The sequence below is a fragment of the Protopterus annectens genome, chromosome 4.part1 (assembly GCF_019279795.1).
Source record: "Protopterus annectens isolate FY-2018-M chromosome 4.part1, PAN1.0, whole genome shotgun sequence".
Lineage (NCBI taxonomy): Eukaryota > Metazoa > Chordata > Ceratodontiformes > Protopteridae > Protopterus > Protopterus annectens.
This window is the reverse complement of record NC_056734.1, coordinates 378,316,742-378,330,917: the sequence shown is the minus strand read 5'-3', so window position 1 is coordinate 378,330,917 and position 14,176 is coordinate 378,316,742. Positions and strand designations below refer to the sequence as shown.

Sequence of the window (14,176 nt, the reverse complement as noted above, 5' to 3'; positions counted from 1 at the left end):
TACATCCATTCAATATTCATCAATATTATTTTTTTCTGTGAGCTGATGTGATGCATTTCATTGCTATTGCATGTGACTGTTTATTTATTTTTCCAAGATGGCTTCTGTGTTTTATATATCATATCTGACAGCATTTTTCATTTTTGATATGCTTACCTAATTTCCTGTAACACATACTATAACTTCCAATTTGTCATAAAATATTAATTTATAAGTTGTTTTTAAATTCAGCTTTCCCACTGAGTGAAAATGTCTTGTTCTTTTTTTAATCAGTGTTCCTTTCTGATTAGATGATGAATAATTAAAATAGCCACATTGTCATTAAAATCACAGATCCATTCTCTTGTATACATAGGTGGTGATAAAGAGGAGGCCACTGTTGTACGTTGTTAATCTGCTGATCCCAAGTGCATTTCTGATGGTCATTGACATAATGAGCTTCCACCTGCCGCCACACAGTGTAGACCGAGCTTCCTTCAAGATGACACTGCTCCTGGGTTATACAGTCTTCTTACTGATTATGAATGACCTGCTTCCCAGTACCACTAATGGGACACCACTGATAGGTAAGGCATACAAATGTCTCTAGATTTACCATGTGATGCATGTCTAAGAGCAGAAAGGAAGAAAAGCTTCAGTAATGCAGTTCAATACAAGTGCTATAACTCACAACAAATAAACAGAAGCACACCTCATCACCTATCCACCCACGTTCACATTCCAAACCCACCCCCTCCCCACCCCTCACCCAGCATCTTATATCTTCCTTCTCCTACCAGACCTTATAATGCAACTCCTATTACCACTGCTTTTACAAGCACGCAATTCCTTATCCTATAGTACATCCATACATACATCAACCTAAACAGCACCTCATATCACACAACACACACTAGAAGGCACACCAATATCCATATAAACTTTAAAATCTGCTAAACATTATTGAACAGTAGCACTATTATACACACTAATAAGACCCACCTACCAACTGTTGACAATAGAAAAGTAGTCTACGTATCCCTTTCAAACTTAATGCACACTATTAAGAACATTTTTACTCTCAATATAACACTCATCGCAGGTGACATACACCCAAACCCAGGACCTCCACTCACTTCCCCTCCCAACAAAACTCAATCTGATCTACTAATCATTAATATTAACACCAGAAGTATCTGCAACAAAGTCCCTGACCTTCACTCATTTATAACCCACTACTCCCCTGACATACTTAGTATTACCGAGCCATGGCTAAAACCAAATATACCTAGTGAAGAAATCCTCCCAGCAGGTTACAATATGATAAGGTTAGATAGAACAGGTAGGAAGGGAGATGGGGTAGCAATTCTAGTCAAAGACACACTAAACCTCCAGCCACTCCATACCCCTTTATCAATATTCCAAAATGCAGAAACCATAGGTTTTACCCTAGCACTAAATAATGACAAAAAAAATAACATCCTCTGCAGCTGCATTCCTCCTGGAAATAACACTCATACCATAGAAGAAATCTTTCAATGGCTTAGTAAGAATTCTCCTCAAGAAACAATTTTATTAGGTGACAGGCTAACCTGTAACTCAAGCAACCCTGCCAACCAAATTAACCTCTATGGATTTACCCAACTAATTCAAGAGCCCACCAGAATAGACAAAAAGACCCAGAAACAAACCATTATTGATTGGACATTGGTGAAAAGCCCCAAACATCACTATCAGACTGGTTGCTTACCAGATGGACTTAGTGATCATCACCCTAGCTAATCACCCTAGACATCCACATCCCACCCCCACCCCCATTAGGGAAGCCATCGTAAAAATTTTCTCCAAAGCCAACTTCACACTTCTTAAGACAGAAGTGGCAAACTTCATGGCACCCATGCTGATGGACAATAGAGGTACGACTGCTGAATCCAATACAAATGCACTTTATAAGCTCTTACACAAGTGCATGGATCGTGCAATCCCTAACAGAACCAAGATGCTATCCTACAAAAAAAGGAAGCCAATCTGGTGGTCCCCTGCAAAAAAGAGTAAAATCCCATGATTGGAGGAACTCCATGGTCAGCCTCAGTAAGAAGCTGAGATGCCTTATAAAATCCTCCAAAGGTAGTTACAAAAACAAAATCGCCATGGATTCTAAAGACAACCACAAAGCATTCTATAGCTATGTCAAGAATCTCAATGGCAACACTCAGATCTGCTCTGAGTTACAGCACAATGGCACAAAAATTACAGAACCAACTGATATTGCCAACATCCTGGCAGATAGGTTCAATGCTAACTTTACCCCTCTCTCACCCCCTAAAGGGCCCATCTCTATACCGGAAGAATGCAAAGTTCCTGCAATCATGGCTGCACAGGTAAAAAACACACTCTCCAAAGCCAAAAACACAGCATCCATGGGACCTGACAACATCCCAGGTTGCATTCTACACAAACTACAGAATGAACTGGCACCCCACCTAAGTACCATGTTCAATCATAGCCTCACCACAGGCGTTGTGCCCACTGAATGGCGCACAGCAATGGTTATCCCACTCCACAAAGAGGGAGCCACCATGGACCCCAGGAACTACCGCCCCATTAGCCTGAAGAGCCTGGTCTGCAAGGCTATGGAACATATCATCATGGAACTTATAAACAATGACATTGGTAATCTCCAAACCCTGGTCCCTACCCAGTACAAATTTGTAAAAGGTAGATCATGTCTCCTAAACCTGATAGACTTCTTTGAAGTGGTCATCAATGCTGTAGATGACAGTAAGGTGGTTCATACAGCCTATCTAGATCTCACGCTAAGGCTTTCAACACCATCCCCCACTCTGGAATTATAGATAAACTCACTAAACTAGGTATAAATCCCTATGTCACAAGATGAGTTGCTAACTGGCTCACTGACAGAACCCACACTGTGAAAGTAGCAGACTCAAAATCCAACTTCAGGCCAGTGACAAATGGAGCACCACAGGGTTCAGTCCTGGGTCCTCTCCTGTTTGGTATCTACTTCTCTGAAATACAGGCTAACACAGAAGGTCTTTGGCTAACAAAGTTCACAAATAACTGCAAACTAGGAGCCATAATCAAAACTCCTAACAATGTGGACATCCTACAAAAGGGCCTCACTGAGGCAAATGCCTGGTGTCAAAGCCATGGCCTCAAGCTCAATGACAAAAAGTGCATTGTCATCCCTTTTGGTAAAAACTCTGTACCCATGAACTATCACATAGGCAGTAGTCTACTTAACACCAAAAGTATGATAAGAGACCTTGGGACACAGGTGGACAGTAGTCTCCCCTTTGATAATCACATCACCACAGTCGTCAGGAAATCCTTCTACATAGCACACCTCATCACAAAAGGTTTCTCATCCAGGAAGAAAGAGGTCATTGTTCCCCTCTACTCATCACTCATTAGACCCATTATAGAGTACAATGCCCCTTTTGGTATGTACCTCACAAGACATCTACAACAACTGGAAAGGCCGCAGAAATACCTCACAAAGAGGATTACCAGCCTCAAACAGATGCCCAATGCAGACCATCTCAAAAAACTTCAGCTTTACTCTGTCGCTTATTGCTTACTCAGAGGTGATCTCTGCCTAACATACAAAGCTATGTCAAAGCCAGAGCTGTTGGACATGCTCCACTTAAAGAAATCCCAATCCCTCTGAGCTACATGCTCTAGGGACCTAAACCTTGTCACCACAATAAACAGAACACGCTGGAGGGATAGATTTCTGTCGCAGAGACTTCCCATAATCTAGAACAAACTACCTATCTATATCAAACAAAGCTACTCATTAGCACTTTTCAAGAAAAATCTTGATGATTGGATGGGAGATAGGAAATTCACCCCGGGGATCACTTCTGTGGCTCTGCTTGACAGGGGCACAGGAAAATTATTTTCTTGGGTGGCAAAAGCCAGGGTACCATTTGACTAGGCTTATATAGGCCTTAGAGCCAATAGCCTAGTACCTACCTATGAACCTACTTTCTTCCTAAGGAAATGTATCAATATTCAAAAGCCTATAATCTACAGACAAATCAGAGATGACTGCAATCTAAACCCAGAGGACCTAAACAACATTCTAAAGCAATGTAACTGGGAACCTCTAAGAATTTTAGACCTAGATATAGCAGTAGACTATTTCAACAACACATTTATCACAGTTCTAAACTCAATGGCACCAATTAGGAAAGTAAATGCCAAAGCAAACTATGCTCCATGGTTGAGTAGGGATACAAGAGCCCTACTAAAAAATAGAGACAAGGCATGGAAACAATGGAAATAAAACAACTCCAGTTTCACAAAAGAATACTATAAGCAACTTAGGAATCAAGCCAAAAAACAAAACAAACTAGATAAACAAAATTTCTTTTTAGATCTCCAAAACAAATACTCCAAAAATCCCAAAAAATTCTGGCACAGCATCAACACCTTGCTAAAACCTGGCAAAATTACCACCTCTGCCCCACCCCCCAGCCCTAATAATAACAACAAAGATATTTCTTCCCATCTTAACTATCATTTTATTAAATCAATCCAAACTCTATCAACCCAAATATCTAATACTGATAGACCCCACACTACAACTTCAGACAATTCTAGAAACAACTCTAAAACACAACCAAATAACAAACCATCCTTCTCTCTCTCCCCTGTCCCTACATCTAAAATTAAAAAAAAACTCCTCCTTGGCCTAAAACCCACCACTCTTGCAGCAGAGAGTATACCTGCTAACTTTCTTAAAATAGCAGCTGACTCCCTATCATATCCTGTCTCAATTCTAATAAACAGGTCTATTCAGGAAGCTTATGTACCAAAACTATGGGAAATAGCCTACATCATACTCATTCACAAAGATGGAAAATCCTATAATTTCTCCAGCTACTGGCCAATAGCTATACTTTCTCCCCTGTCCAAACTTCTTGAGAAGTGCATACACCTGCAAGTTATGCAATTCTTGAGCTCACACAATCTTCTCTCCTTTACTCAACATGGTTTCCGCCCCTACCACAGCACAACCACAGCTCTTCTCTCATTCACCAATCTGGCAAATCATCACAGAAATAACAATAACTATGTATCTGCTATCTTTTCAGAGCTCTCCAAAGCCTTTGACATGGTCTCACATCCTAAACTACTAGACACTCTTGACTCACTCTCCTTCACTCTGCTTTCTATATCCTGGTTTAAAAGTTACTTATCTGGCAGAGAACAAGCTGTCCAATGGCAAAATGAACTATCTTCTCCTCTGCCCAACTCTATTGGGGTACCACAAGGCTCTATATTGGGTCCACTACTTTTCTCAATTTTTACAAACAATCTACATACTTCCTCCAAACATGCTACACTAATTCAATATGCAGATGATTCTACACTTATTTGTGCAGCCCCATCTATTATCACCCTACAAAAACTGGCCCAAGAATCATTCTCTGCTGTTGAAAGATGGATCACTGATATCCAACTCATTCTCAACCTCATCAAAACCAAATTACTCCTGTTCACCCCTAATAAAACAAAATCTACTCCCTCAACTTTCTCCATCACATCCAGAAACAGCACTGTCATTTCACCATCAACCCATACTAAACTCCTAGGAGTGGAAATAGATAATAAGTTATCTTTTGATATTCATATAGCATAAACAATCCAGAAGGTTTATAAGAAAATGGGGACACTCCATAGACATAAAAACTTTCTCACAGATAAAGCAAGAGTCACCCTAGCTCAGACCCACCTTTTGTCAACACTTATGTATGCAGTGCCAATTGTAACCCATATTAGAAAAACAGATCTAGACAAGCTAGAATCATGTTATAATAAAATTGCAAAATTTGCCACCAACTCGCCCTTTAGAACCCACCACTGCCAGGCACTCAAATAAATTCAATGGCTAGAATTGCCTCACTTACTCACCTACCAACAACTCACTTGTGCCTTTAACATCGTAAACTACCCAGAGAAAACTCCAGCACTAAAACAGCTGCTAACACTTTATTCTACCAGTCGCCCTCTTCGCTCATCTTATAAACTTCTCCTCAATGCTACAACTGCCAACAATACTGCTGGCAAAGGCCTATACTCCAATACCATAGCACAAAAATGGAATAACATCCCCACTAATCATAACCTCTACTACAACAAACACACAATTTAAAAAACTACTCAAAGCACATGTCAGGAAAACCTGGATCTGCCCATGTATTACATGACAGTCTCATCTGGCATTCTTCTCCTTTCTATTTACTACTCTAACTCTAGACTCTCACTTTCTCATAGATCTGACTTTCCTCCTTATAATCTGGATGCTCAGGTTATATTATTTTTCCTTCTCTGTTCCTTAATAGAAGCAAATGTAAAACACAAATTGTATGTAACTGTTGTTTAAAGAATAGCATTTTCTCTGTCAGGTCAGTTGTACTTTATATGTAACGCTTTATCAAAGTATCAATTCTTTACCAATCACAGTTGAAGCATTGTGAACAATATTTGTATGTGTGTACTTAACAATTAGCCTGTTTTTCTTGTCTGTATTACCTGTGTCATAACTACTTTACTATATGTTAATTGTGGAGCTTTTTCACCCGGGCATCCACTGAAAATGGACCTGGTCCAGCTGGATTTTCCCAGTTAACAAATGTAAAATAAATAAATAAAATAAATAAAATGAATGTTCATTGTATTTTATTCTACTGTGTCCAATGAAAATTAGTGAACTACCTGCCTTCTCAAACAACTGTCCAGATTCCCTCAATAAACATATACAGACTTTGGAGCTTTATGAAGTTAATGTCATAACTGGGGCTAGAGAGGATATACAGTCAGGCAATTACTCACATTCTACACATTATGCATATGCTTTCACTATGAAATTAATAAATCTAGTTTAGAATCAATTTTCCATTTTTTGTACATGCTTCCTTAGATTCAAATTTATGCATGAAAAAATACTATTACGACTTTAATCATGTTTAAAACATCTGTTAACTAGGTAAGTCCATTGGATGCAAGTGCCCCTTTTCAGGAGCAACCTAGGAGCTCTGCCGGGTTTAGTAACTTGCTCAGAATCACAAAATAGGCCAACATAGCTAAAAGGAACTCAAAGCCTCTGCCCATGGCTGCAAACAACAGGCTGTTAACAGCTAATACCCCAAATCCTGTCTGCTAACTTTTAGACTTTCAGTTACTACAGCCTTGCAGTTCATGCCATCATGCTTGCATTGATATGCAGTTTGTTTATTCTTAGTTTTTTTATTAACTAAGTATGTGTGTGGTAATGCTGATGCACTATTTTCAGCCATGACCCAACCAAAATGGCAGTTACTTTTTACAAATACATGAGTTCAGTATAGGGTTGCAAACCTGAAAGGTAAAAGTTAAACATTCATGATTAAAATGAATTTTGGGGTACACAAAACATATCTAAATAAATAGGCCAAGCAAATAGTATGAAAACAGTGGAACGAAGCATGACTCTCTGGTTCATACAAAGCACACTTATACTTCCAAGTAAAATAAATAAATGTTCAATGATGTTAGCGCCTTCACCACTGGACAGGTGGCTTAATCAGCCCATACAAGTAAAATATGCAAAAAAACAGTTTTTATACTCACATAATCAGTCTATCCACAGGTGCATTTGATTAGTTGAAGAAACATTATCCAATACAATGTGCTTTACATGTTACATAATCACTACAAGGCCGTTTACAGCGGATACTATTTAATATAAACTTTTGGTTTAACCTTAAAAACTATATAGCGACTGCAATCATAACATGCTTTAGTTGAATAAAATGGGCAGTCAGCCTTGCATAATAGAATAAACACTTAAAAATGAGCGATAATCATAGTCGCTATTCCATCTAAACATAAAATATTTCAGGGGTAATAATCAACCAACCCTGAATTGGTTGATTATTACACCTGAAATATTTTATATTTTAAAGTTCTAGTGAATACATTATTCAATGGGGACTACAGCATAGTTGCTTGAGTTGTCATCACTTTAAGCAGACTAGCACTGCTTGCATATAGCGTAATACGCACAAAGGCAATGAATAGGGCTGCCTTTCTACTTCTTTAAATAGAATACCACTCCAGGAAGCGAGGCAGTAAAATAGGAAGTCTTTTAATCCACAGCAAGTGCACAATCACAAAACATTAACTCTAACAAAATGGTACACAGTCGTTTTCATCACGAAGTAAAGGATAGACTTCATCAGATAAAGCCATCTAGTAGCTCTCAAAGCTTAAATACATTTTAAAATACAAGTAAGAACCAATCAGCATCATAAGTTGATAATCCAATTAAAAACCATTGATTAAGAAACACAGTAAAATCCTAAATGTTGAATAAAATCAATTGAGTAAGTTAAGCTTAGAAAAATGTTGTCCTGAATGACCTAAAATCACAAAAAGTTGATGTATAAATTAACAGTATATTGACTGAACAAACATCAAGACATTTACAGAACATAAGAACCAAAAACAAACATTCATAGCTTTTCTGCCCTGAGTTTAAGTAATGATGACAGGCTGATATTGTCATTCAACCCTGGTGGCCTCCCAGAGTCCAGAGTTTCCTGCCAAAACAACTCACGGTACTCCAAACTAACCTCCCATGGACCACCCCTAATGTCCATGGGAACTTCTTCCCCCACGTAGAATGTAAAACTTGCTTCTTTACACACCAAGTTATGTTTATAGAGTGCATTCCGCTCATTTTTATTTCTAATTTCATAAAGGTGTTCATAGACACGTCTTTTCAATTTCCTCTCCATTTTACCCAAATAGAATGCCTGACAAATTTTACAGGATGCCATATAAACAACACCAAGGGTGTTGCAATTAGAATAAATCATATTTTAATCTCCCTCCTCCTACTATTGAGGTAAACCATTTCACAGTTGGCCATAAGGCCACACTGTGCACAAGTGCCACAACTATATGTACCCTTTTTGTTACGACTATTAGAAGCAGCACTGTAATGGTGTCCCTCAAAAAGGTCCTTCAAATATTTCCCTTTTCTATACACAAAAAGTAAGGGATCATGCTGTATAGCGTCCAAGTCTGTAAATTCCAGAAATTTTGCCCACTCCTTCTGGGTCAACTGACTCATAATGGAGGCATTACCCCCAAATTCCATAGAAAAAATTCTGTTGACATCAACCACCTTTTCAGGCCTGGTCACAAGATTGTGTACCACAAGAGGGCCCTTCCCTAATAAGGGAAAATAGAGCTCATCCCTTTTCTGTGTGACATCATTCCTGTATTTACTTACAATATTCCTGTGGTATCCCCTCTCAAGGAAATTTTTTTCCCAAATGTCGCACTCCTTTTCAAAGTCAGAATCCAAAGAGGTCGGGCGGCTAATTCTAATAAATTGCCCTTTAACAATCCCAAACTTCTGATGTAAGGGATGTGCACTAGAAAAATGCAGATTGGAATTTGAAAACATGTCCTTGTGAAACACCTTTGAACAAAAAACATTTTCAGTTTTTTAAATACAAACACCCAAATATTCCATGTTATCAACAAACACTCGGTGTGTAAAGGTCAAGAAAGTGATGGTGGAAGCTAAAAAGTCCAAAAACTCCCTTAACCTGTCTTCCGTGTCAGTCCAAAATAGACAAACATCATCCAAGAACCTGACTGAACAAACATCAAGTCATTTACAGAACATAAGAACCAAAAACAAGTAAGTGCTGTTAGCAGGGACATGTGGGAAGGGTGAAGAAATAAGGTACATTACAGTGACTGATGAGAGCAGAATTTACTGACTTAAAGACAGAAGAAAAAAGTAAGATGATAAGTAAGAAGTATTTCCATGTTACTATTTAGTTTGGAGTTTGTAGAGAGATTCAGAAATAGTGTTACAGTTTAGAATTGATCTGAGGGGGTTCAATGAAACTGTTCCCAGCTGTAGGAATGAGTCTGGAGAAAGCCTGTGGTCTGATAAGAACTGGAACATTATTACTATTCTGAGCTCATAATGAGAGCAGAAAAAGAAAAAAACTTAGGCCTGGTTGTGTGGTAGTATTGTTAAGTGCAGAAGACCATAAGTTTATGTAAAACTCATATGATTCTGAAATCTATTGGAAATCAGCATTAGCCAGAGAGATCTGATGGTCCTCTCTAAGGGCAGCCTTAATGAAAAAGAAAATATGATTCCTGGCTCCTTGTGGGTATTTGATACTTTTTGGAAAGTCCAAGATTACACATTTGGGGATCATCAAGAAGTTAATAGCCTGCAGATTTTGTAATTCACACTGAGCTTTAGGGTTTCTCTGGGTATCCCTGACTTAATATATACAGACGGAAAGGGATGGGTCTAGAGGAATAGGTATCTATTTTGAATAATTTGCTCAAAACATTGTAACAGACCTTTTTAAATTATGAAGCAATAATGCCCAAGAGGGTCTGTGTTACAAAGAAATAACAGGCCTCCCAGGGATGTTGTTAAACCCTATTCCAGAGGAAATGGGCCTCCCTACCCCTGGAAAGTCCATTATTTCCTGGAAATACCCACCCTGCAAGACATTTTTGTGCTTAGAATTTTTTAATACTGTTTTTTTTTTAAATAGTTCCTCTCGCTGTTTTAAATTTGATGTAGAATATATAATTGTTGTAAGAAGAAGTATTTTGCATCCAAAGTTGTTGCGTCTTTCGGCTTTTCCCAGTTAGGGGTCGCCACAGCGGAACTTCAGTCTGCTAATGATTGCTAGTTGATTTTTACGTGCTGAGTTACCAGCCCTGATGCACAACCTTCAATGAAGGTACGCCCATTCACGCATATCTCCACGCAGAAGACGCTCTAGCTGAGAGTCGAACCGGACAGCGTCTTAATGTGAGGCGACAACACTACCACAGCACCACCACCGCGGGTATTTTGCATCCAAAGTAAGATATATATTTAATAATGTCACAGACACACACACACACACACACACACACACACACACACACACACACACACACACACAGACACACACACACTCTATCTCACACACACGCATGTACACACACATACACACATCCTTGTAACTGCTGCATATGCAATTACTAGCATTAGATCGCTTTTTTCTTTTTTCCACTTGCTAACCACTGCACCGTGTCAAGATCCTCGGAATGGTGCAGTGAAAAGTACAATGCAGCATTGTCAGCATATTGATTTAAGGGTGTTTCACTAAAATTTGTCACATATCATTCATGAAAAATATGAAATGGAGAAGCCTAGTTAGCCAGATGGTACAGTGAGAAGACATCTGATTTTGCTGCCCATAATCCAAGATCAGCTAATGAACTAGGTACTGAAAGGTCATGCATGAGGGGAAATGAAGGAGCCAATGCAAATTATCCTTGCTTGGCGAGGAGGGTACATTTATTTCCAATATCAGGCACCCCTTAGTAGGCACATGTTAAAAATACTAGGAAAAGAAGCCTGTGTACTGCCATCCCTTGTAATGTCTTCCACAGGGATAATAAGCTGCTATCATGTTTTATCCCAAAAATGTTCCCTGTATCCTATAGATAGGATCAGCCTGTTTAAGCTCGCTGTAGAACAGTTTAGCATGGAAAATAAATTCCTTGACATTTCTATTGTCCTTGTTTGATTTTTTTCAAGTGTTGTTTTCTAAACCCATTATATAATCAGGAGATATGATATTAGCTGGCAGTGGACAGCTATTCCCCACATCTTGGTCATTGGCTGAGTGATGTGAGCAGTAGAAGGAGATACTCCACAGGTAGAGGAATCATGTGCTTCTCATTCTATGTGGATTGAACAGAAATAGTTATTAGAGACCTGTCTGGGTGATAATGGAGGGTTTTAAAATAAAGCATAAGTAAATAATTTTGAAATATCAGAGAAAATAATAATGAAAGAAAAATAATGTGGATGTTCGATAATAAAGTGGGGCTACCATATATAAAATATACACTAGCTTCATGATGTTAGTATGTAGACAGAATTTACTGAGTAAGGTGAGTTCAAACAAAAGAGACTAATATTACAACAACAAAAAAATACACTTATGGTTTGCTTGATGTGGGAGAAGCATAGGCATATAAGAAAATCTTGTAATTATGTCAGCATATCACTGAATTAATACAGAATAATTATATATGGGTTGAGTTTCTTCCTGTAGATGGATTAAACTAGTTGTAATTTGACAGAGAACAATAGCATGAGATCATTTGTCCTATTCACCACTTCTTGATTTAATGTATTATGTACCTGATAACATGAAAACATGCATTGTTGCAGCCTAGGGCAGGATAAAATGATTCTAAAGTTGTTACATATTATGAGGAAACATGATGCAGTACAAAATATGAGCTAAGGATGGTAGACAAAGAGGTAAAACAGAAGAATAGTGACTATGATATGTCAGGTTATAGCAGGGACTTGACAAGCTTCATCATGCAGTCCAGGGTTTTATTCCCTCAATTTCCACTTGAAAACTGCAACTCTGAGGAAGTCGCTTAATAAGACAGTGCCCTTGAAAAGGGATACTATATGTGTTATGTCATTGCACTGACATGCCTCTGAGCGGTTTGAGTTTTGTAATCTTGTAGCATTTCATTTGTGTGTTTTCAAGATCAATGCTTTAATGTACTGTAATGTTGATATTCACACCTGAATCCAAATAAGCTCTACCAGTACATATACTGTGTTCAGTCAATGACACTAAATCAAATGCAAGTGCAAAAAAGCCAGTTTTGTATCATAAATTCCATGATAATCACACAGTGCAACAACTGATAAAAGCAATGTTAATTAACAAACTTTTTAGTGATTAAATACATTAATTCCAAACAGCATTTACCTTTGTTTGAGGGCACTCGATGTTTATTTTGTCATCCAAGCCAGGCGGCTGGTTCATACACACTTTGATCTCTCATCACATTAAGATTAAACAGGTTTCCTATGTCACCATACATTGGTCCTGAGTAAAGACCATGGCTTCTTAAAGGTTTGTAGCCATGAGGTCTTGGGGCAAAGATGCTGATCCATGTACTGAAATAATACCAGCAAAATAATGCAATGAACTACTTTCATGGTTAACTCAGTCTCTAGAGACCTCATTTGTAACAACAGTAAAAGGCTCTTCCTGTGCGTTTGAAGTCATAATGCCTCTTCTGCAAAACACTAACTGCATAATGTTTTTAGCACTGTCTTTACTGACCTACAACCTTGATCTTACTGTTCTCTGTCTAGTCATAAAGGAAGATATCCTTGGTAGTGTAGTTTTTCCTAGTTGTGTTTACATCTTCCAGCTGCTGCACATCACCCACATCTTACCCAAGTATCCTTAATTAATCTGTCCTCAGGCTTCTCCTAGTTGATTTGCCATCTTCAGCAACCTTATTTTTCTATTATTGTCCCCACCATTATTCAAAGTCAGTCAAAGAAAACGTTATTGTCATTCAGAACTACACAGCAGTGTAGCTGAATGAAATGACAATGCTTCGTTCTCAATGCAGGAAACAGTTGCACATATAGACAGAGAAAAAATAATAAAATATCACAGTAGAAATTTAATAAGTAGCAATTAGTAAGTAAAATAGGACAGCAGTGACCCGCACCCATCCCAGAACAGGAGACAAGGAAGACAAGGAGCAATATGAAAGTAATATTGTCAAAGTAAAGTTGAAACAATAACAGCATATCTTTGACTAGACTGAATTATTGCACAGTTTGTATATTTCACTTTACAGTCCTTCAGTGTGTAGGTGAGCTACTTTATTATTGCACTTAGTTATTGCACATCCATAAAATAAGTCCCTTGATAGGCTAGTTATGTAACGGACGTCATGGTTCATTTTTCCCCAAGAGTTCAACAGTCTAATGGAGAGCAGAAAGAAACTGTTTTTTAGTCTGGTGATCTTACAATGCAGGCTTCTGTATCTCCTGCCTGAGGACAGGTGAGTGTACAGACCATTGGCAGGATGCTTTGGATCACTGGAAATCATTTTGGCCCTTTCGCTGCACTGGCATTTGTGTAGATCCTCCAGAGGTGTAAGGAAGGTGCCAATGATTCTTTCTGCCAACCTTAAAACTCTTGTGAGAGATGTAAAATAAAATGCAGTAATAACACATTTAATAACACCTCTGGCATGATCCTTCTCATTCAAATGTCACTAGTGATTATACTACAATCTCCAA

General features: G+C 38.4%; 1 protein-coding gene across 1 annotated transcript in view; it reads left to right on the top strand.

Annotated features, from left to right (window-relative positions):
• The window catches only part of LOC122801212 (5-hydroxytryptamine receptor 3E-like), a 177,957-nt gene that overhangs the window by 109,333 nt on the left and 54,448 nt on the right, over positions 1-14,176 (top strand). The window contains exon 7 of the mRNA XM_044070765.1: positions 356-566. Coding sequence (XP_043926700.1) covers positions 356-566 — 211 coding nt within the window. The remainder of the gene's footprint in view (positions 1-355; positions 567-14,176) is intronic.